The sequence below is a fragment of the Ammospiza caudacuta genome, chromosome 2 (genome assembly GCF_027887145.1).
Source record: "Ammospiza caudacuta isolate bAmmCau1 chromosome 2, bAmmCau1.pri, whole genome shotgun sequence".
Lineage (NCBI taxonomy): Eukaryota > Metazoa > Chordata > Aves > Passeriformes > Passerellidae > Ammospiza > Ammospiza caudacuta.
Window position 1 is genome coordinate 15,379,874 of NC_080594.1, and position 24,681 is coordinate 15,404,554.

The window sequence follows — 24,681 nt, forward strand, 5'->3', positions numbered from 1 at the left end:
AACAGAAAAGCTTCTAATACAATCAGAACAAAAAGCAGATTAGAAGCCTCTAATTAATTTTGTGGCCTTTATTTAATCAAAGGGAAAAAAAATAAAAAAAGGAAGGAAGGAAGAAAGAAAGAAAGAAAGAAAGAAAGAAAGAAAGAAAGAAAGAAAGAAAGAAAGAAAGAAAGAAAGAAAGAAAGAAAGAAAGAAAGAAAGAAAGAAAGAAAGAAAGAAAGAAAGAAAAGGAAAAAAATGAGAAAGAAAGTGCAGTGACATTTACTCTTTTGCCTCAGCCAGTTTATTGTTCATCTCTTTACTTTTCTCCTTATCTTCTGGCTTTGCAGTGTTGGAGGTCTCGGCGCTCTTTTTCTTGGCAGCCCGGCCAGATGCAATCTGCTTGTCTTTGGCCTTTTTCAAGGGTTTATGGCTTGTTGTGGTCTTTTTTGGTTTGGAAGGCTTTGTGCTAGGCTTTTCCACCTGCATGGAGAGCGACAGGCAAAACAACGACATAGGGATGGAGAAAAAGAGAGAGAGAGAGAAAGAGAGAAAGAGAGACACAAGGACAAGCAGAAAACAGGATTCAGATCTGAAGCAGCACAAATTTTACTTATCTGCTCATCTCTGCACTGCCACAAAGGCAGGGGACCAGCTGAGCTTATGCTGAGTGGCAAATGGCCAGCTCCTTTCAGGATGCCCTGAAATCAGTGCCCCTGGAGCCGGCAGAGCCCATTGTATCCAGATGAGGATAGAGCAGAGTGAGAACAGGAGAGGGAATATTATCAGTAATTTTATCAATTTCTGCATCTTTCTCTGACTTCAGAAGGGATTTTGCAAACCCCCAGAGGATTGTCTCTCTGAAGCAGAGAAATGATGCTCAGGGCAAAGAGGCTGCTATAAGTCTCCATCTTTCTTGCAGCAGAGGACTCCTCTGTTTGTCCTAAACAGGTTCTCAAAATGGAGGAATATTACCTTGGGATACCTGAGGTGCAGAACACTAATTGGCACATGGGAAAATTCCACAGCATCTTTTTTCTACGCCCCCAAAATAGGAAGGACAGTTACAAAAACTAAGGGAGAACAGAAGCCTTCATCTTCTACATGCTTGCCCTGTAATCCCTCTCAGTCCTCACAGATCTAAGCACTCATCAACTTAGGGAACAACTTATGGTCCTCTCTTTAAAATTTCACAGAGTGACTCCTTTAATAAACAGATCCTCTGCTGGTCCTAGAAAACAAGGCTGGAAAACATTCCAGCTCAGGCCCTTCTCAACATATATTCTCAATCTGGTCAAAGCCAGAAGTGCATACTGTCAAAATCTGTATAATGCTCTGAATTAACACCAGATCTCTGGCTTCCAGCATAAAATGTAATGTGGGGCTCCTAAAGTTTTGGAGGCAGGAAGAAAAAGATGCCTGGATAATTACATAGGAAATGACAACAGAAAAACCCTTTCCATCTCAGCCCTACCCTCACTTGACGTAGGGCACTGTTGTCTCCAAAGTGCCTCAAGCTGCCCCAGGCCCCATAGAATTATAGAACAGCTGGAGTTGGAAGAGTCCTTAAAGAATATCTCCTTCCCTACCCCCTGAATAGGCTGGGACATCTTCTACTACACCTGGTTGCTCCAAGCCCCTTCAAACCTGGCACTGGACACTTCCAGGCATGGGGGAGCCACAGGGCCTCACCACCCTCACAGCCAAGAATTTCTTTCCAATACCCCTTCTAGCCCTTCCCTCTGGCAGTGGGAAGCCATTCTCCATTGTCCTGTCCCTCCAGGCCCTTGTCCAAAGTCCCTATCCAGCTCTCCTGGAATGCTGTTTGGCACTGATAGGGGCTCTGAAGTCTCACCAGAGCCTTCTCTTCTGCAGGCCAAATAAACATCCTCAGCTTTCCCAAGCCTGTGTCCATAACAGAAGTGCTCCCTCTCTTGAAGCATCTCCATGGCCTCTTCTGGACTCAGTCCAACAGATCCATGTCCTTCCCATGCTGAGGACCTCAGAGCTGGGGCAGAATCCCCTCCCTGACCCCCCTGTCCATGCTGTGGGATCAACCCAGGACCCTGTTGGCTTTCTGGGCTGGCAGCACACATGGCTGGGACATGTTTAGCTTTTTATTCACCACCATCTCCAAGGTGGATCCCAAGATGCTGGCTGGAATGAGGATACCACACAAGGGGAGTGACAGCCAGCAGTGTTCAGCCCAGCCTGACTGCCCTGGACATGTCCCACCAGGAGCAGTGATGGCCCTGGGTCCCTTCTGCCATGTTTCTCACCTTTGGAGGTTCTTTGTAGGGTTCACAGTAGAGAGTGCGTATCCTTCTGCGCTCCAGGTATTTGTTATCAGCTGGAGAAGGCTTACTGGTTTCCCCCTTGAACTGAGCACTGTAACTGGTTTCATGGATCATTTTCTCCTCTGGTGGCTTGTACTGGGGCTTTGCTTTTATCGCTTTCACGGGCTTGACATCTATCCAGGGTCTGAACTCATTTCTACAGATCAAAAAGGAAAAGGGTTCAGGAATTAAACCAACAGGAGAGCAATGATAACATGGGGATGGAGTACTGCATTGATCAACCAAGTCTATGTGGAAAGGATTTTGCCTCCATCCAATCAGATTAACATAGAAATCTGTCTCCCAACAATTCATTTTTTACCTCATCCAAAACCTATTTACATATTATGAGAAATTCAAATGAAACATAGTCTGTTAAAGTCAGTAGTCCTGGACACCCCTTAGCCATGGCTGTAAGTAGAAATTGTTATGATCCCACCTACATTGCACCTGTTAGACAGAAAATTAGCAGTGTCTGCTAAGACCCTGAATTCGAGGACCTTGAATGTCAAACTGAAGAACCAGGAATCTCCTGGTGCTCTCGTGAGCCCCAGCTCTGCCCGCAGACCAGCGGACACAGCTGCACTCTTCCTCCTCCTCCTCCTCCTCCGTGCCACCCCGGGAGCAGCGGCGGCGTGTGTGTGACCTGTCGAGTCTCCCCACCCAAGCTGATTTTTAATAAAGGCATTGAAAAGGAGAAAGATCTCCTGCCCTATTTATTTCAGGTGGTGAGGAGCTTTCTCCCAGCAATGACAGGTACTGAAAAGTCCCAGTCCAGCAGTCACTCCTGAGGGCAGTGGCCCACCAAAGGCAAGGAGCAATGGCAAGGAAGGCTCAGTGGTAGCAGAGAGTCCCTTGGGCAGGATGAGAGGAATGATGGATTTGTCTTTACAAACAAGCTGTGGGTCTGCTGGTAGGTAAAACTAGCACTGGGAGATAAAAGAAACAATGGGAAGGGTTCCACTGATTGTTGAATGGAAAAAGATATTTGCTTTTACAAATAAACTTTAGGTTTGCTCATAAATGAAATTAGACATTGAAAGATGAAAGAAACAATGGGGAAGAAAAACTCCTAAATTCCGCAAGAATTTAAAATTAAAAGGGAGGGTTATATATTAGAGGGGAATCTTTGCTATCAGGCGTTCCGGGAAGTCTGTACCTCTCCAGTACCTCAGCCAATGGGGAAAGAGAGAAGGGAAATGTGCCCAGGAAATTAGGATAAAAAGGAGGCTGCATCCTCCAAAAATTGGAGAGATCACAGAGGAATGCTCCACGGCCTCTCCCTTTATTCGAATAAAGCCAGGAAGGACTACTCTGCCTCCTTTTTGGACACAAACTTCTGGTGTTTTGTGGATTGATTTTCCTAACAAGGAGAAGACCAGCACCAAAACCCACAACCGGCAAACACCGAACCATCTCCAGATAAAGAAACTCCCGACCACCACAATGCGTCTCCCCCTCCCCCAGAGCCATTCCAATGATATGCCAAGGCCCTGGCAGCATCTTTTGTCTTTCAAATCAAGGTCCATTCACCATCTCTATGACAACAAATGGAGGAAAATTCCCTGAAGAAAGAAAAGGAAAACCTAACCCCCAACACTAGGGAAATGACCGCTGTAAGGGGGCTGCCAGTCGATCCCTTCCCGTAATACTTTTGAACACCTTAATCAGTTTCAACCAAACTTGCCAAACGGGAATGAAGATATTTGGGTTTACTTCTATGAAAATAAGCACTGTATTGAGTCCAGAGGATCAGGAAAGCTTAAGTATGGACATGTGCATGTCATCAGAGGATGCTCAGGCAGGGATGCTAGGGCTGCGAAAGATCATCTGTTGTCCTGGCTGAGGACAGAAAACCCAGCCCGGCCACCCTTGCCTTGCCTGCCCTGTCGTCTCCTGCTGCAAGGAAAGCAAAGTGCATCCATGAGTTCCAAGTAGGAGCTCTCGTTGTCAGGGAGCAGAGCAGGGGGGTGGGAGAAAGAGTAACACCACCTTTCCCTTTGTCCTTCGAATCACACGCTTGACTGCAGAGCACCGCCTTTGTGTGTGTGTGTGTGTGTGTGTGTGTGTGTCCGGTCTTTTCTTTCTGGGGGCAGTCCATGAGATTTAGAAATTTTTAATCTGTGAAAAATGCGTATTTTCTGATTGGCTTTTCTCAAATACTAAAGTGAATATTATATGTGTTATGTTAGAAAGTTGTGCTGTATTAATTTTTTTAAGTAGTGTGTTAAATATAGTTTGGGGTTATAACATAATGTTAAAATAAAAACTATGTATGTAACATACTTTTTTTTTAAAAAGAGGGCTCCCACCGAGATGGCAGCCACAGGACACCTAAATCTTTCAGAGAAAGAGAATTTATTGCTCCATTAGCAGGAGAAACGAACTTCTTCCTGCCTTGGCTCAGGTGTCCTCTGAATATGCCATTAGGATTAATAGGAAGAAGTTGACACTGACCACACAGAATCCTTTGTTTGAATGGAATTTATGCATCATGTATGAGGTGTATGAATATGCAACAGGCTGTTGTTTTTAAGGCTTAATCCTGTGTTAACGGGTGTCCTTTTTGGGCTTATGCTGCCCAGGAAAAGGTACCCGGAATGTCTGTAACTCTTTGTTTTTATTGTCTCATATTGTCCTAATTTAAATTGTCCAAATTTTTATTACTCTAATTATATTGTTATTTTTATAACAATTTTATTACTATTAAACTTTTACAATTTTAAAAACGAGTGACTGGCATTTTTCACAAATCTATTTGTTATTTTTGCCTGTTGCTGCTTGTTAGTAAACTATTTTTTCAGTTATCTACTAGTCTCTGTTTCTTACTGGTGGAAAGGGATTGTTAGAACCTATAAAGGGAGACAGCTCATTCCAGAGCATTATCCTTTAAATTGCCTTGAATAAAGCCAGAATGACAAACTCAAAGTTCATCCTTAACTCCTCAGAAGTGGTTTCTTCCTAGGATCCACTTTTGTTCCAAAGTAGACTATATATTTTCAATATGCAGAAATAAATAAAATGGTGGACTAATTATCTCTGCCAATATCTACATGTCTCTCAGATTTCTTTCCTAGTGTTATAGGTGAATATATGCAATGCAACGGTTGGCTGACACAATTAAGAGATTAATATTATGTGTATGTTAAGAAGTTTTATTGATGCATAGTTATGTTATTGTGATGTGTTCTCCCATACTCCTCTTTCCCCTCCCATTTTATTGTTGTCACAGGGTGGCCTTGGTAGTCGGGGCATTTGGGGAGAGGGCAGGCTTGTTCCTGGGGGGGCACAGCATGGCAACACCTGACCTTCAATCAAATTGCAGGAAAGGAGTCTCCACTAATGGACAGTGAAGATTTGACCTACTGATTTGGGAGGGACTAGGGTTACCTGATGCAACACCAGGGTATAAAAGGTGGAGCAGCCGTTTTGTGGATGGTGGTTTAGTTCCATGCTCCCAGCGCTGTAATTTTTCCTTTTTCAGTGTTTTGCTGTATTTTGTTAAGGTTTAATATAAACCTTTGAAATTTTAAAAGTGAGTGTTGTTTCTCACACTGGCAACTTCAAAACGCATTCGTTGTTTTTGGTTGTATTTGTGGCAGAAGTAGAAATCTCAAAGGTGAAAATCACAATAGCTTTCCTCAAGATCAGTGAATGGGCACATGGGGAGTATCCAAATGGTGTTCTGCAGCTAAGGGAAAGAGGTAAAGTTCATGTTTCTCATTCATTCTCAGGACAGCTGAACAACCAGCCCCCATGGATTGCCGGGTAAACCAGCAAGACCACAGATTGCATCTACAGAACCAGAGACAAAGGATGGAGGCTGTTGTACTGTGGATGTAGGGAGTGGATTTTAAAGGTGGAACACAAACCAGCATTTATTCATTCTTCTGCTCGTAGAATGCTGGTTTATATAGAAGCGAGCTCCGAAACAGCATGACTGTATTTGTTACCACATTGCCTAGCAACTTCATTAACAGATCTATTATGCAAACATAAACATGTAGGAAGTGACAGGCTTTTCCCCCAAACCCCTGTGATCTCTGCAGAAAAGGCACAGAAAAGCCTTTTATTCCCTGTGGGCTGTCAGAGAATGCATTTCTGCAACAGAGCTGGGCTCTTAATGCAACAATCAGTTTCATCGGACTGTGAAAAATGAGACTGCTTGTCTCCATCCTTGCTTTGCTGGTCTGAATGCAGATGTAACAATTCTGTGAGTACTCAGCTTCACTGTTCTTGGTGACTGGACTTCACCCTTGACTACTTTATGTCTCCCAAGATGAGCCTTTGCAGGCAGATAATGAAACAGCCATTTTTAGGTGTGGGCACATTGGTGCACTGTGTCTACCAGCTCTGGAATAGTTCAGCCACAACCTCTGCAAAGAAGGCTGATGATCTAGAAATACCACACTTTGTTGACAAAGGAATTCTAAATACCAGTGTGTCACATATGTTCAGTGCACATCTAGAAATAATGGGTTGCCCAGAGAAGCTGTTACTGCCCCATCCCTGGAAGAATTCGAGACCAGGTTGGATGGGGCTTGGAATAAGATGACCTTTAAAGGTCCTTTACAACCCTGACTATTCTGTCATTCTGTGTTTATACTTTAAATCTAAATCCACATCTAAATCCTTTTGAGGCAAAGTTTTTAACATCACCAGCTATTACACTACAACTGGTCCCTTCAAGTATGTGAGAGAGCAGGGGCCACGTTCATATGGAACTCTACCACATCTGGGATGGACCAGCAACTGTACCACATCCACAGAATCAGACTGGTTTGATTTGAAAGGCACTTTTAAGTTCATGCCATTCCAACTGCCCTGCCATGGGTAGGGACAGTTCTGACTAGACCACTGAAACACTCAGTGTGTCCAGCTCTCCATATCTGACATCCAGAGCATGCAGAGACAGTGAAGGAGGAGAGAATCCCTGACCATTTACTACAGCTACAGCTGCTGCAACAGGCTGGTCTCAAAGCCTATTAGGATATTTAGGCAACACATAAGCTTTAAATAAGTGTTACTAGATGTCCTGGATTGTAAGGTAAGTGTGTATTCTATTTGCCATCTGTTAGAGGTGGGGCAGTTATCTTCTGTTAATTGGGCAGTTTTTCTTTATCTCTCCCTCTGGGGAGATATCTTCTGTTAATGGGACATTGAGTGTCACTGCATGACTGAAAAAAATTACATCATCCCATTGTGAGATGCTCCACCCAGGGGGAGGAGCCAAGCATTCCTTCCTGGATATAATCTGAGATTTTGGGACACCAGAGCAGACTTTTCCCACTGGATTCCCAGAGGAGCAGCTGTTTTCTCCACTGGATTCCTTGAGGAAGACCAGGCCCATCTACACCACCACTGGACCTTCAGAGGAAAACTACACCCTTTTACAGGATCCCTGCTTCAACAGAACCACACCTGACACTCCAGGAAGACTGCAGCTTTGAACTGGACTGCTACCAATACCCTGACCCACAGGGTGTCAGGTTGGATTCTGTCAGTAGGTTTTTTTGTTTGTATTATTATATTTGTATTTTTAGTTTTCCTAGTAAAGAACTATTATTCCTATTCCCATATCTTTGCCTGAGAGCCTTTTAATTTCAAAACTGTAATAACTCAGAGGGAGGGGGTTTACATTTTCCATTTTAGGGGAGGCTCCTACCTTCCTTAAGCAGACACCTTTCTTTTCAAACCAAGCCACTAGAATAGATACACTCTGCTGATTTCATCAGTGCCCAGAAACTCAGCATGGTTAATGAGAATTCCTAAGTCCCCCCATCTCTACCACAGATGAATGAGGGAAAACAATCTGCTGGGAAGTGCCCTTGGAATATGCCAGTTCCTGAATCCAACCAGACAATTGCTTGGAAAAGCATTAGTTACAATGGACCAGAATTGCAGCCAAGAGTGTGCTAGCAACTTTGCAACCTGGATCTCCATGTTTGAGTGTCAGGCACAGGGAATGTCCTAATGCAAGGTATGAAAGAGAAGGCAGGTGCCCTGCTTGGGGTCTGCATCTCTATTGCTTGTAAGGGTGAAGGGGATGTCTCAGGAAGGTAACCTAAATTCCCTTCCAAGTGTGATGACTCTCAATCAGAGGTCTGTCTGATACTGTTCAACGTCACCATGACCTCATGTTGTCCAAACAATGCATGGCACAGCTGCACTCTCTTAAGGCAGTTGTATTGTACTTCCTGTGCAATGCCCTAGTGCTGGAAGTCTTCAAGGTCAGGTAGGACAGGACTTGGAGCAACCTGGTCTAGTGGAAGGTGTCCCTGCCCATGGCAGGGAGTTGGAACTGGATGGTCTTTAAGGTCCTTTCAAACCCAAACCATTCTGTGATTCTGTCATCTGGAACTGGCCTGATTCTCCAGGATCTTTATGTCACTCAGAAAAGTTGTTATACATTTAAACACTTCTTATATTCAGTGAAGAAGTGAGAGGAAAATTAGTAGCTTTAAGAGTTAATAAAAAAAAATATGCTGGGTATAGTAAAAAATATCTGTGTTCTAAGTTACCATATTGGTTGCTCCTGTAGCAATAAAACTTATGCTGGTTTGGAGAAAGATCCTGTCATTCTGAGACTTCCCTCATTATTATTCAACATTCCAAGGCACATTTGTGGGCAAGGTACCCAAAAAATTACAAATTCCTTCTGCAATCTGAAATAAGCCCTGAAAATGTTACTTTCCCCTTATTTTCAGAACAGCTGGTCATAGTGGTGTCTAGACCTTTGAAGAATTCTGTGCACCAAATTAGCTCTCAGAGTATTCAAGGAATGTGCTAGAACCCATTCTAAAAGAGGCTGGTCTCACAGCTCATTTAAACCTTTGCTCAAGTAGCAAGTATGAACCGTGGACCAGCTCCAGTTTGGATGTAACCAACAGGTACTTAGTTCAGCTCTCAAATTTTTATCAAAGGGATTTTCAATGCTCTTAATTTTGCTGAGGAAGATTTTAATAACTGCTCTTTTAGTGTGAAATGGGGGGTTGAACTGAAATAGCAGCCAAATTTGTCTCCTAATTTTCTGCCTTGCTCTGGTCCCACCCTTACAAAGAATAATTAGAATTTACAGGGAACCCAGCACTGGCCTGAAATAAACCTCAGTGAAAAAGAGTATATCAGGTATCAGGTGACCTTTTGCAAGCCACGTTCAACAGAAAAATTTCCCAGTGAGGTTAAAGAGAGTTTATGTACCTACAGAGCTGATGAGAACATAAGGCTGTCCAGGGCAGGGCAGATGCCTCACCAATGCATAGGCAGTGGATCTTATCAGATGACAGTAGCCTGGGGAGGTGATGGCCTGATCCATATCCATTAAAGCCTAGCCTGGTCTCCACATGCACCACAGAACACCACACTGCTCTTGTGTGAGGCTTTGTCCACCCTGGTTGTTTTAATTGCATTTTCCCTTTCACTGAGGATTGCTGAAGCTGGTGGCAAGATGAAGGTGACCTGAACACCCTCTTTGAGCCCAGCCAGGGCACACTGGGGTTAAAATGAGCTCCCAGTTGTCTCTGAAGATGTTTGTGAAGTCCTGTGTAGGCATAGATTGCCTTTATCTACGGAGGTCAAAGGAAAGACAAAAGGAGGGGAGGGAGGGAGGGAGGGAGGGAGGGAGGGAGGGAGGGAGGGAGGGAGGAAGGAAGGAAGGAAGGAAGGAAGGAAGGAAGGAAGGAAGGAAGGAAGGAAGGAAGGAAGGAAGGAAGGAAGGAAGGAAGGAAGGAAGGAAGGAAGGAAGGAAGGAAGGAAGGAAGGAAGGAAGGAAGGAAGGAAGGAAGGAAGGAAGGAAGGAAGGAAGGAAGGAAGGAAGGAAGGAAGGAAGGAAGGAAGGAAGGAAGGAAGGAAGGAAGGAAGGAAGGAAGGAAGGAAGGAAGGAAGGAAGGAAGGAAGGAAGGAAGGAAGGAAGGAAGGAAGGAAGGAAGGAAGGAAGGAAGGAAGGAAGGAAGGAAGGAAGGAAGGAAGGAAGGAAGGAAGGAAGGAAGGAAGGAAGGAAGGAAGGAAGGAAGGAAGGAAGGAAGGAAGGAAGGAAGGAAGGAAGGAAGGAAGGAAGGAAGGAAGGAAGGAAGGAAGGAAGGAAGGAAGGAAGGAAGGAAGGAAGGAAGGAAGGAAGGGGACAAGGTTTAATCACTTCAAGCTTTCACCTTCTTTGAAGGACTTTAAAGAAAGGCTACATTTGCTCAGCAATAGCACAGGGTGTTCAGTGTATTCTGCTGACAGCAGCTCTGCTGGCACTGAGCCAGGCCAATTCCCTCTTCTTGATGTACACGTACAAAATAATGAATGATGCAGAAAAAGGAGATGGGGGACTTCATGCTGGAGTCCTGCACAGGAGGGATATTTCAAGCTTAGTCTGGAGAAGTACATCTTGGTGAAAAAAGAAGAATATTCTGTTTTTTCACTGAGAAAAAGGAAAACTTTACAAAATGTTAGGCCTGAAATATTTAATTAATTCTAAAACGAAACTTTAATTTTCTTTTTCAGTTTCTTTAATTCTTTCCCATCCTATTTTTTCCCCTTATTCTACTCAGGACAATGCCAAAAACTATGAATCCTCCTATGAAGCAAAGTGCTTCACAAGGAGTATTTCAGAACATCATATTTCTCTTTAATGTTTCTCTAAGCAAAACAGCAACAAAAAAAAAAAAAAAAAAAAAAAAAGACACATTTGAGCCAAACTAAGCAGAAAATATGTCCAGGATTTTCAAATTATTTTTCCTTTCTGGATTGCAGTGTCACTTACTTTTAAGTATTCTCCTGCTCTTAAAACCAGAAAAGAGGAATTTGGTGAAATGAAGTAGTGGAAAAGCCAGAATCCATAATAATGGGTGGTTGAACTCAATGCGAAAGGAGGACACTGAACTTCAGTATATAATGAGATTTATTTAAGTCATGGTTGTTTAGATGCATATCAAGAGTATTCAGAGTTGTTTTCAGCATCTAACTGCTCCTGAAAAACCATGAGCCAAAGCAGGAGTTATTCCATGACACAGGAATCTCCTCCAGCCCCCCTCTGTATGTCTGGTTCTGGCTGTGATTGGCCAAAGATGCTGGCCTAAATGGGTTCCAGGCAAATTCTGCTCAGAAAGGATTGCTCAGATGAGGAGCAGGCTTGTGTTCTGATCCTAAAGCTGTTCTCTTTTCTACGGTGAACAAAAAGAAATACATTTGCACTCAGCATAAACAGGTGCATTCTCCTGCACACACAGCTCATTTTAAAGATAAGCCTGCTCAATGATTACTGCTTTGCAAGAGCCAAAACCTGCCTCCTAACCCATTTCCAGCCCCAGAGGAATTCTGCCCCATGCTGAGGTCCCCCATGCAATAGTAAACAGTGCAATGTGCTCTTGCCTCGCGGAGAAATAAACCTAAAATTCTGGGTCAGAGTGATTTCTTGCTTCACCTGACATTTTACTGCAACACAACATGTCCTCTGCACCCCAAAATACTGGAGCTGTTGGAAAGAGTTTGGAGGAGGCAGCAGAGATGCTGCGAGGGCTAGAATCCCTCTGTTTTGGAGACAGGCTGGGGAGCTGAGGGTTTTCACCTGGAGAAGGCTCTGAGACCTTAGAGACCCTGCCAGTACCTAAAGAGGCTCCAAGTGAGCTGGAGAGAGACTTAAGACAAGGGACTGGAGTGACAGGACAAGGGGAATGGCTTCTCATGGACAGAGGGCAGGGTTAGATGGGATATTGGGCAGGAATTCTTCCCTGTGAGGGTGGCAAGGCCCTGGCACAGGCTGCCCAGAGAAGCTGTGACTGCCCCATGCCAGGAAACATCCAAGGTCAGGCTGGATGGGGCTCAGAGCAACCTGGTCTAGTTGAAGGTGTCCCTGCCCATGGCAGGGGGGTGTAACAAGATGATCTTTAATATCACTTCTAAACCAAACCAGTCTGTGATTCTGTGATTCAGCCATTTAATTCCATTTTCCATCCCAGACTTCTTTAGTTAAAAAGTCAATTTCAACCAATTTCTGATTTCAATGGTCTTGTTAACATACAAATTTGCCACTGCAGTGCAAGAACACCCTTGTCACTGCCTGCTGCATCCAGTGGCCCATCTCCAGCTCCTATATGGAGGCTTAATGTCATATTCATCCTCTAATCCCTGTGCTATTCTCTTGAACACAATAATTTACTGTTAAGCTTCAGTGAGATTTTGAAGGGTACAAAGAAGCTTCTGGTGGCCAAGAGCATTTTTTCCCCAAACATTAGTAATCAGCCTCTAAGACATGCACATACACACAAAACACATGTACAGGGAGCTAGTCTGTTTGGATAAGCCAACTGTGTACAAAAACTAAAACAATGCAAAATATATTAATGAATTAATTTGAAACTTGGGTAATGGACAATGGAGTGAATGTGAGCAGGATGGGGAGGGATCAGTATCTCTAAACATCCCTGGTTAGGGCCCATCAAGCACAGCACTGGCACAAAAGAGGAGAAAATACTAAGTCTCCAAGAAGGTGACTTCAGCACTGGCTGAAGGATGTTATGATCAAGAATATGTACTGGAAAGCATGAAACCAAGTCATTTGGCAGAGCAGAACCATGTTGCCATCCATTTAGAAAAGCTGTTTGAGTCAGCAGCCCCCAAATCATGGATATTGCATTGCCTGAGGACCATGCAATGTGGACTTTCAAGGAGGATGAATTATTGTGCAGGCCATCATGATTAAAATGTCACAAAACCAGGACTGAAGGTGACAGTGAACACTGCAGAGGGCCAAAGAGCTGAGTAAGACACAGAATTGTGGGTGAGTAACTCTAAGAGTAACACCCCAGACAGTGTGAAGAGGTGCATGTTTGATGCAAAAGGGTGAGATAAATCCTTGTGCCCGACTGAGTGGCACATCTAGGCAGCTTTGTCACACCAAATCGACTTTGCAGACCTCAGAGTAAACATCAGCACCCCCATGATTGTTTCCTTCTTTCCACTACTGCCTCCAGCTTAGATCTGCTCTCCAGCCTCCAGCCTGCACCCAGTGCCCTGTGCTCCCAGCCACAGGGAGAGCACAGTCTGAGGCTGATAGAGGATTTCCATCAGCATCTGCAACAGCCCAGGAGCCCAAAGCTATCCCTATCCCTGGCAGCTAAACACCTGCCAAAGGGAACAGCATGGATTCTGGGAGCCTAACACTTGGAGATCCCACAGCAGAAATCACAGACACCAGGAAAAGGTGTATCTGGGGAGAGAGGTTAAACCAAACAACACTGACACCTCCTGGTATGAATCACAGCCCTGTGGAAATTTGCCAGTTTGCGCCACTCTGAATTTCCCTGTGTATTATAAACTTGTGGGTTCTGCTAAGGAAGGGACACATGCTGGCCATTCCACATAGCAGTTCTCATGTTGTCTCCATACAGGCTCAAGCCTGTACAGATGATGAACTCAATGTTACTGTCACCAAGGAAGCCAGACCATGCAGCATGCTGGAAAAGCTCCCAGGGTGATCACAGCCTGAGACTGCTTGCAGAAATAATCCATCTGTAAATGTCATGTTCACCCCTGGAAAATGGGTCAGGATCAGGTCAAAGTTCTGCTAACACACCATTTAATTGCCTGTACATCTATTCTCCAGTGGGCTGGTCTAGGAGCAGCAACTCAGCCCCCTTGTCCTCCATAAGGACAGATGACTGTAAAATTTGCCACACAGTAAACCAACAAAGCAGTTTGTTTAGTATCCATAGTATGGATGCTTTGACACAACATCATCTGTATTGACAGAGTGCTGTAGGATTGGGAAAAGTGTTGCTACAGGCAGTTCTGGATAGACTGCAGGAACCAGGACATGAGAAGAGCCTGTAGCAGGACTTCTGCCCCTGCCACTGAAAAGCTTATCTGTAACTCAGGAAATCTTGCTCTGAGTTAAAAACCACATAAGCTTTGGTGAAAGACAGTTTTGCCTTTCATTGAGTTATTTTGGTGCCACAGGATTGATGCTTTCAGCTGACAGTAAAAATCTTGCTGTGGAAGCAGATGTGGGAAGATAAGCTGGAATTTCTGACTGACAAACAGTTCACTTTACAAACTATAACAGCTACACCATATTTTCACAAAGCAGAAATCTTCTGCACATTCCTCAGAATGTGTGGAGTCTTCTCCCCGAAGTCAGGATGCCTTTCATGGTTACTCCCCTGGTGGCTGAGTGATCGGACTGTCCGATCATCAATTCGTGGTCAGTTACATTGACTCCTAATCTATAGTGTTCCTTTGCTAGCTATAGCATAGATACATTTTTATTGTGCACTGTTTTATGTCATCTAGTAGTAGCCTTTTGTTTTATCCTGTGTAGGAAGTAACTCTGTTTAAGGCCTTTCATCCCTTAAACTTCTGTCTTTTCAATAAATAACTATTTTATAATAGACCTCATTGGCCATTCTTAAGAACTTGCAAGCCAGAGAGATTTAGCTGTGGGTCACCTGAGTAAAGCTGATGCCAAATATCTGAACCTAAGGCAGGGCTTGTCTAACACTCTCACTCGATCCATAATAGAGCCAAAGTGCTCTTTTGGGAGTTTGCTGGGTCAAAGGGCACCCCATATCTGACTCTCTGTTCAAGACAACACACACAAATGCACAGAAATATGGAAATGTGAATTAACTAGGCTCATCTATTAGGGTCCCAGGAATAAAAACCCTTAAGAAGAAACCTTCATGTTAGGAAAAGTGGAAGAAATTACAAAGACAACATAGCATTGGAAATTCTTCTCTCCTCTAAGTGCAAAGATTTTTTTTAGTGTAATTCATGGTGAATGCAATGATGTAATCAAAAATCTGATGGGATGCAGAGAAACTGGCAGCTGCCTGCCTCTGCTCATCCCCATGCAAAAAGGGCACAATGAATCACTGAATCTTTAAGAATGGAAAAGTCCTCTAAGATTATCAAGTCCAACCAGTCCCCCAGCACTGCCAAGCCCACCACTAACCCATGTTTCCAAGTGCTATAACCATCTGTCCCTGTTAAATCTGTGTTAAATTGCACTGCCCTGGGCAGCCTGTGCCAAGGCTGAACAACCCTGACCTGATGGCCTTGTGAGCCTTTGGTTCTAGTGGGATTCTTGGCAGAGAGATGTTTTCAGCACCTCATTTAAAGTGTCTGAAGACACAATTTGCAGATGAACTAAAAATACATTACTTCAGTTCATCAGAAAACTTCAGCATATGCATAGTGGCACTTAGCTGCTCCATAGAGGTAAATATGGACAATAAAAACCTTTCTGAATGAGAGTTTCATGCTGCAAAAGCTATGAATGAATCCATGTGAATCCATTCTGCGACTTGTAAGAGGAGAATCTGGTGCAGCAAAATGTGCTAGGAAAATAAGCTTTTTAAGGTCAAATGAAGCCATTGCATTTCACAAACTCAGTGTCATCAGTCCTTGAGGGAGATCCATCAGCAGGATGAGGAGAGAAGCCATAGGCATCAGCTTTCAGCAAAGACAGGACAGATGGTTTGTTAAAGAACTGAAGAACTACTGCCCAAGGAGATAAAGGACAAGTGCATCTCACTACCTAGCACTACTGACAACACCTCTGGTCCAAATTCATGGAATTCCAGAATGGTTGAAGGGACCTTAAAACTCATGTCACTCCAATTGCACTGCCATAGGCAGGGACACCTTCCACTAAATGAGGTTGACCCAAGCCCCACACAGCCTGGCCTTGAACACTTTCAGGAATGGGATAGCCACAGCTTCCCTGGGAAACCTGCACCAGTGTCCATTCACACTGCTAGGGGAGAGTTCATTAAGTCTGGTTATTCTCATAGGAATATGCTGGGTAGGGATTGCTGGGGAAACCCTTCTTCCCAGACTTTATGGGAAGCTCTGCTGTGAATCTGCTTGAGCCCATCACCAGCTCCTTTTCCCTAAACCCTGCCCCTTCTCCAATAGGTGATACTGCAGTCCATTGCATGGGAACTGTGAGGTTTGCCCTTGAGGCAAAAGATAGAGATGGGTGGTGGTTGGGACCAGAAAGATTTTGTCTGAATTTCTTCAATTATTATCCAATTCATGGGTACAGAAGCATGGGTCTTTCTGGAGAAAGGTCAGGACATCACTGTTGGCAAGAAGCAGCCTTTCTGTCACAGCAATATAATTCAACTTGCTGTATTTTGCTTCTCCATGCAGGGAATCATTATTTCCCTTCTTCCTTTGTGTTTCTCTTAGATTTAATTGCTAGTCTGCATGACAGTGCAATTGCTCACATGATGGGCTGGGGGGGGAAGCTTTGGGCTCTTTGGCCGGTTTTTTCAAAGCCTTACTAGTGAGGCATTCTATAACCCTGTGTGGTTCGGTTTTACTTGCCTAGCTTGGTTCTGTTGGCCCAGGAGAGAATCCTTTTCCTTCCCTGGCCTTGGAGAAGCAGCAGCAGCAGCAATCTTTTAGCTGCCTTTGAGGTGAACTGAACAGCTGCTGGTCTGAGACCAGAGAAGCATGACCAGCAGCAGCGGGAGATGGGTTGCTCTGTTCCAGCCCCCAAACTTTGGGAAACTGAGATGGGGACAGAAAGTACACCAAGAGGCTCCAGCCCAGATGCTCAAACTGCAGTGAGAAGCTCCTGTTTGTTTGGGTTTTTTATCCTGAGAGAGAAGCCAGCACCATTTTGTACTGCACGTTGTAGCAGGTATTTTCCCTGCCATTTTGGGTTTTTGTTCCAGTGTGTGTGTGTGTGTGTGTGTGTGTGTGTGTAAGGTCTGACAATTTAATATTTAGCAGTTATTTACGTTTTCCCACCTTGCCTTGTGGAATTCTGTATGTTAACAAAGTGTTGCGTTTGGGTTTTTTTCACTTTAATTTCCTATGGGTGGAAAGGGATTGTTGGAACCCTTTTAGAGGAGATGACTCATTATAGAGTGTTCTCTCCTAAATTTGTCTTGAAACTGAGATATCAAAATCTGAGTTTCATTTAATATATGAAAGCAGTTCCAGTGGGCTTTCATAGAAGAACTAGTCACCTGGTTTCAAATGGTTTACATGTCCAAGATGGGAACAGGCAGATGCTGAGAAAACGAAGGTTATGAATAGAGATCCCCATGCACATTCATGGAGGGGAGTGAGGAACAAGGGGACTGAGGAACAAGGACCTTCACCACTATGTAAAGAAGCAATAAACCAAGTCCAATGGCACAGTTAATACCCAGAATATCACAATGTTGCATCCCAAGACATAGAAGGGGATGCTGAGGCAGGGATGCCTTGAGACATCCCTTAAATCAGGGGACACAAAGAGATGCTCTCCCACAGTTCTTGTGCCTTTATGGTAATGGTGCAATTTGTGTCATTCCTTTTCCCTCCCCAGTTCTAGAATGTTCCCCATTCCCATTTCCCCTATTAGTCCCCATTCCTTGCAGCTCCTCCCCTGAATCCCAGTTAGTTGTTACCCTCTAACCCTGCCTCTGTACCACCCCTTTCCCTCAACCCATTGACCCTCAGATCCGACACTCCGCCTCCCTTTTCCCGTATATAACCCTGGACCCTCCTTTGTTCTTTGTCCCTGGTTCCCTTCAGTGTGCTCTTAATAAACACCCTTGGAATGCCATACAAAGAACCCCTCCTGCTTTTCTCCCTGTCAGCCTTCCAATAACATCCCATGGTGAGTGTGCTCGGTGCACTGAGCCATCCCCTTGTCTCGGGAGGGCAGTGGCTTCAGCAGCTCCTGCCGTGCTGCCACATCACAGAACTGAAGAATGGTTTGGGTTGGAAGGGACATTAAAGATTGTCTTGTTCCAGCCCCTGCTATGGGCAGAGACACCTTCAACTAGACCAGGCTGCTCCAAGCACCATTTAACCTGGCCTTGAACACTTCCAGGCACGGGGCAGCCACAGCTTCTGAGGGCAACCTGTGCCAGGGCCTCACCACCCTCACAGCCAAGAATTTCATTCCCAACATCCCAGCTAACCCTGCCCTCTGTCAGAGTAAAGCAATTCTCCCTCATCCTGTCACTCTTTGTCCAATGTCTCTCTTTGAGCCCTTTTAAGTACTAGAAGAGTTCCCAAGGTCTCCCCAGAGCCTTGATCCTGTGGTAATTAAGTTTTTCCTTGCACTGGGCTGGAGCAGTGACACATGGCTGAAAGTCCAATGCAAACAGAGTCTTGAATAGCACAGAATACTTAATGTCCATAGTGCTCATGGAAGGTAAATTTATCGTCTAACTCTGCAGCTGCCTGGCATTATCCCTGTGTCCACCTTCAGTGCAGAGGTGAGGGAGATACTGATCTGAGGTCACAGCTCTAGCTGCTCTCACCACAATGGATGCCTGCAGAGCAGAAAAGCCTGAAGCTCAGCTCAGAGACCAAGCAGCCAGGATAACCTCTTGTTTTCTGTTCCATCACTGAACTTGGGGTTGTTGTAACAACCAGGTACCATGTAAGTGATCTTGTGTTTTAACATCTTAGAGCCTCCAAGCCAAAAGTACTTCCTGTGAAAGCAAATCTCACACACATGCTTAGGGTCCAAAGACACCCATTTTTATCCCATTTTAGTGTATAAGGTCAAATATAGACATATAAATCAAACTTGTATTTATGTATGCTTTGTGTGCATAATATCTTATTATTGGAAATGGAAGGAGAATTCAAATCCATGATGCTTTATCCATCCTCAAGGCTTATCTTCTAGTGGTAGTCCCCCTGTACAGAGGTTTAAAATCACAGATTCGTGGAATAGTTTGTGTTAGAAAGGAAAGATCATATAGTCCACTTTCCCTGAAATGAGCAGGGATATTTTCAACTAGATAGCTTGCCCAGATCAGGTAATTGTTTATGTTTATTGTACAAATAAAATAACTATTAAAATACATAATATGAATAAAATACATACATTTTAATATATACTATATAAATATTTACATACGCTATATAAAATGCATAGTAATAAAAATATTGTTGCAGATATTTTTTGCAAGAACTACTCCCCAGGAAACCCTTCAATCTGTCCACTTTATCTAAGAGGTCTAATGAGATGACTGTTCCACAGCAAACATTTCTGCAGCTTGATGAGCTGCATTTCCCCATTTCCAACCATGTCCCAAGTGTGTGACACATGTCAGGCTGCACACAGCATAGGTAGTGTGACAACAACACAGCCTTGAATAATGCAATACAGATGTGGATGAATGCAGATTAACCTACATTTGGTCCAATCATCTGCCTCTGCTCTGCCATGTGTGTATTTGAGGTTGTCCTATTTCTTTACAAAATTTTATACATATGATGCATGTAAAGTATTTTTTAACATTCAAAAGTGACAAGTCACTGGCTCTGACTGAATTCTGCTTGTCAATTGATGCCTTCCTGTGCAATGCCACCACTGAATGTTTCTGTAGTGGAAATTAAGAGGTTGTAATTCTTTTTAACTGGAAAAACCATAACAGATCTGGGTGTGAGCTAAGTAGATGAAAGAAGAGAGCTGGGACTTGAGCAAAGATTTTAAGATAAAGGATTACTGAGCTAAGAGAAAGGCTGAGTTGGATTTCCCCTCCCATCTTTACTCTTACATACTGTATTATTGCAAAGGCTGCAAAATCCAGTTATAAAATTGGTTTGTGCTGAGACATTAAGGTGCAGAGTTCGCATAACATATGTGGAATTACTGGAGAGGAAATGTAGATTATTCCATTGAAATTGCCCTGGGTGCTGTGAGGAAGGTTATTCTAAAAAGCACTGTGAAAATCTAGGACAAGGCAGAGGGGGTTTAAACTGAAAGCAGGGTGATTTAGATTAGATATAGGGAAGAAATTCCTCCCTGTGAGAGTGTTAAGGCCCTGCCCAGAGCAGCTGTTGCTGCCCTATCCCTGAAGTGTCCAAGCCAAGCTGGATGGAGCTTGGAGTAACCTGGTCTAGTGGAAAGTGTCCCTGTCCATGGCAGGGGGTGGAACTGGGTGAGCTTTTAAGGTCCCTTCCAACCCAAACCATTCTGAGACTTTGTGACTGAAGTGGGATGAACACAGAGTTTCAGGGCACAGCGTGGGAGAACTAGGAGTTGGGAAAACTTCTTTGGAAGAGACAAAGCTTAGGATGCCCATGCATTTTTTTAGGAAACCATACAACACACCAGCACAAGTCACTGGGACAGTGTTGGTGCAATGGAGAGCAGAATAAAGGCCAATACAGTTTATCACTTTCAACAGTGTAATACTCAGTTCATTCCACTTCAGTTAACATATCTTTCTTTAGAAGCTATCCCTACCACAGGGAGACACAAAAGTCAGATGAATTGCAGGAAATGAAAAAATGCTCTGCATTTTTCTACCCCAAGCTTGGGAAATTGCCAGGATCACTTAGAAATCAATAATGTAATGGGGAGGACTCACTGACTCCAGCTCTGTAACAACCTGATTAGCCCCATGGTACCAAATCTGTAAATACTGGGACCACCAAAGCTGCCTTGGGGGAATATGGGGAAGAGACAGCAGAAGGCACTGGAATAGATGCTCTATTGTGAAATCTCCTCCTAACTGCTTAAAAACAAGGACTGAGTTTATCAAAGTGATATGAGTGAACAAAGTTGATATGAGTGAACAAAGCAGCTAGTGGTCTCTGCAGGTACCATCCTGTCCACACCAAAGCCATCACAGTGAAATAAAAAAGGGGTAAGGATGACAGTAGGAAAGCTTTATATGGAAAACTTTATATGTGAGAAAGCATGTTGTGGAAGAAAAGCTGTTTGATAATTAATTGGTTATTTTCAAGGGCTCCTCCAGTGTTTGCATAGAGTATAAAGCTCTGAAAGCAAAGCTCAAACCAAATGAGTTGCGTCTTTATATCAAAGGTGCTCATGTCTAGAGGGCCCCACTGTGCTCCATCAAAAGCATCATGGTGAACACACCTAAAATATCAGGGAGACACACCATTGACACACACATGAGAAAAAAGATCCTAGGCTGTGTGCACAGCTGCCTGTGCCAGCAAAGGAGCTCTGTAAATATTGTGTGCAGCAATCAAAGCCTGGAGAGCTGCACAGCTGGGAGAAAACCACAGAAACACTCAAGAGACTCAGGGCCTGTTCCCATTTTGGGGAGCATCTTGCATTGTCATGATTTGCAAAGCTGATGGGATGTTACCACTCAGGGATCTGATGTCCTGGGGTCTCTTGGCACCTCCAGGTGCCTGAAACATCTGGAGGAGGTTGCAAATGGGCTGCTTGCTCAGAGACAGGGCTGCACTGATGCTCCTGTGGCCAGATACACCTGGACTAGATGATGGTGCCATTTAATGTGGATGTAAATAGCCTTAAAAACATATCTGGATGATAGAAGCCCACTGCCCAAGAAAGGTACCATTAACATAAATCTGAATAAAAATATTCCTCCACTGTGCAGTCTCTGCATGCATCACCCATGCCAGACCTACCTGCCAAACCCAGCTGCCAGCACACAAAAGTGTGCACAGCAATCCCTTTCTTAAAGAAAAAAAAGCTCCCAGGCAGTAAATTTAAGAACTAAAAAACAGAAGCACTACTTTTATAAGTCTTCTGTGAAGAACTAGAAGGAGGATTTGTTGGTACAATGCACTTTTGTGCACACAGCAGATGTTTACAGCCTCTCCAAGCCATTTGTATCCTGCTGGGTAAATTATTTGTCTCATCTGAAAATGAGGCGATCTACAGATACTTCTTCCTTTGGAGTTGTTCCAAACTTAATCAAAAACTAAAACATGCTAGGGACAAATGTATTAAGCAGATATTTAATTGAGAGAAGAGATGATGGAAAAAGGCAGAGTTCTTGTCTCCCAAGCAGAGCATGCAAGCTTTAAACACACTCTCAGATTGATTGCAACTGACAGAGCAGAAAGGCTCAGAAAAAGCACTCCTTCCCTTCCCATAAATAATTCACCTCCTGTAGCAGTTCATAAAATGTTTATATTAAGTAATAATTCAATTTTGCATTGCAAAAAGAAACCCCAACCATGCTAGCCAAGAAAAAAATCAACCCAAAGGAGGATGGAAAATGATTGCTTGGAAGCTGTCATTGCTAAAGCAATTCAATGGGGTCATTCTTGGCTGTACTCTGTCCTGTTTGGTCAAATCCTGATCCTGACCTGAATAGGGTTTTCCATTGATCTCTGCAACAGCCACATGAAGCCTGCTCTTGAGTCATAGAATCATAGAATCATTTCTATTGGAAAATACTTCTGTGATCATCAAGTTCAGCCATTAGCCCAGCCCTGCCAGGCCCACTATTAACCCATGAACACAAGTGCCACATCCACACACTTTCTGAGCACCATGAAGTGTTTTCCAGCCAGGCAGGGCAGGTTCAGTGGTCCCACATTAAGCTCTGCTGTCAAGCAATGACGCTTTTGATTTCAAGTCAACATGAACGGGAGGAGGCTGTGTGTTGCAGACATTTCTCCACAGAAATCCTTTCTTTCAGATTTCTGTGTCTTCGGGAGGCCAGAGGCCCCCGAAGAGAAGGTAAACAATTATTATCAGCTGCTGGGGAATGCAACAGGAACACCTTGATTGGCTCATTTTCTATGTTTAAAATTAAGGGCCAATCACCAGTGCAAGCTAGGGGACTGAGTCCTTGAGCACAACTTTTTTGTAGATTCTTTTCTATCTATTCTTAGCTTAGCTAGCAGCTCTGCAAAACCTCTCTCTATATTCTGTTAGTATAGTCATAATGTATTATATATAATATCTTAATAAATATGCCTTCTGATCAAGATACAAGATTCACTGTCTCTCTATCACCAGCTGCGACCCACTCAGGCGCAGTAATAGCTGTGAGCCCACTAACAGGTTATTTGTCTTGGTTGCAAAAATACACAAGGTCCAACATGGAATAAAACTCCAACAGCTGGACCCCAACATGGGATGGAAGACTGAGAGCATGACAGGGAGGAGAGAGGGTACTGGGACAATGATTGATGATCAGCAGAAGCCATCAAAATAACAGAAATCAAATGTCACCACACAAAACCCCAGGCAGCTTTTATTAAAATTGTAATTGCTTGGTCCAACCTATGCCCTGGGGAGCATAAAGAAAAGCTAGCAGCACCAAGGTCACTGCAGGCAAAAGATCAATGCAGAGAATGAGTGATGATTTTCCTTTCTCCTACATTCAGAGAGGGAGACTGTGGAGATATCCTCCTGGCATCTCCAGAGATGCACAATATCCCTTGAACTTTGTCCAGCAATGCACTTAATACATTTTTAACTTTTGACATCCAAGTTTTGCTCCTCTGGGCTGTGACACCAGCAGGTTTGAGCATCCTAACCCACTGTTACATTTCATAGATACAAAGATAATTATCCATTTCTCTCTTCCAAAACCATTCCATACTTTCCAGCTTCCTGCAATGACCATGTCTGCTACACTCCTGGCCTCTCTAATGAGTATCCTCAGAACCTTCTCTGGTCCATGACTGCTGAAGTACAAAACCAAAACCTGAACAAAAAACAATTTACCCAAGTCTTGACTAATGTGGTAAGATGTCACCTCCTTTCCATGTATCTCAGTACTCACCACAAAGTATTTCATTTGGAGTGCTTTTGTTCTTAGTTTATTATTTTTGAAAATGAAGTAACAATTACTGGCATGTGATTTGTGATTCCCTGCAGAATTGTTCCTCCACCAGCTGTCCCCATCTGCACCAGCACCACTGCTGATCCCTGCCCTCCCTCTCCTAAACTGCTGCTTCTTTGTTTCAAGAAATTTCTTCAATATGTCAAGAGCTCTTTGAATTCCAATTCAACCAAAATTATTTAGCCAAACATAAGTGAAGGACTCAGCTCAAGATTACATGGATGAAATATGACTCTGGACAGGCTCTGACCTGGTAGGGTCCTAATGCCACATTTTGCCTTTATAATCTATAATCTCTTACCTGTAATAAAGTGTCATGGTTTGGAATGGGAGGAAATTCAGGGAAGTGATGCAAAGTGTGAAAAATGCATACTATATGATTGACTCTTCACAAATATTAAAATGAATATTATATGTGTTGTGTTGGAAAGTTACACTGTATTGATTTTTTTAGTTGTGCTGTATTAATATTTTTAAGTAGTGTGGTGAGTATAGTTTTTAGGCTATAGCACAATTCTAAAATAGAAACTATGTGATGTAAGATACTTTTTGTAACTAGCTCAAGGAATAGATAAGATAACCAAGAAATTCTTCACATAAAGGTAACACCAACAAGACCCCAAAATCTCAAGAGAAGAATTGTTGTCTCCTTATCTGAACAATCCAGACTTCTTCTAGACTTCTAGGAGCCAAGAAGTGATGGGGAGGGGGGGGAACAGCAATTAAGCAGGAGACACCCTTTGTTCGAAAAGAATGTTTGAATCATGTATGAGATATATGAATATGCAACAGGCTATCAGGCTATTGCTTTTAATGGTTAATCCTTCGTT

General features: G+C 43.5%; 1 protein-coding gene across 1 annotated transcript in view; it reads right to left on the reverse strand.

Moving 5' to 3' along the window:
• Positions 1 to 254: 254 nt before the first annotated feature.
• The window catches only part of MAP6 (microtubule associated protein 6), a 36,744-nt gene continuing 12,317 nt past the window's right edge, over positions 255 to 24,681 (reverse strand). Inside the window, exons 2-3 of the mRNA XM_058800155.1 lie at positions 2,259 to 2,472; positions 255 to 462 (exon numbers count right to left, since the gene is read on the reverse strand). Coding sequence (XP_058656138.1) covers positions 262 to 462; positions 2,259 to 2,472 — 415 coding nt within the window. The 3' untranslated portion in view covers positions 255 to 261. The remainder of the gene's footprint in view (positions 463 to 2,258; positions 2,473 to 24,681) is intronic.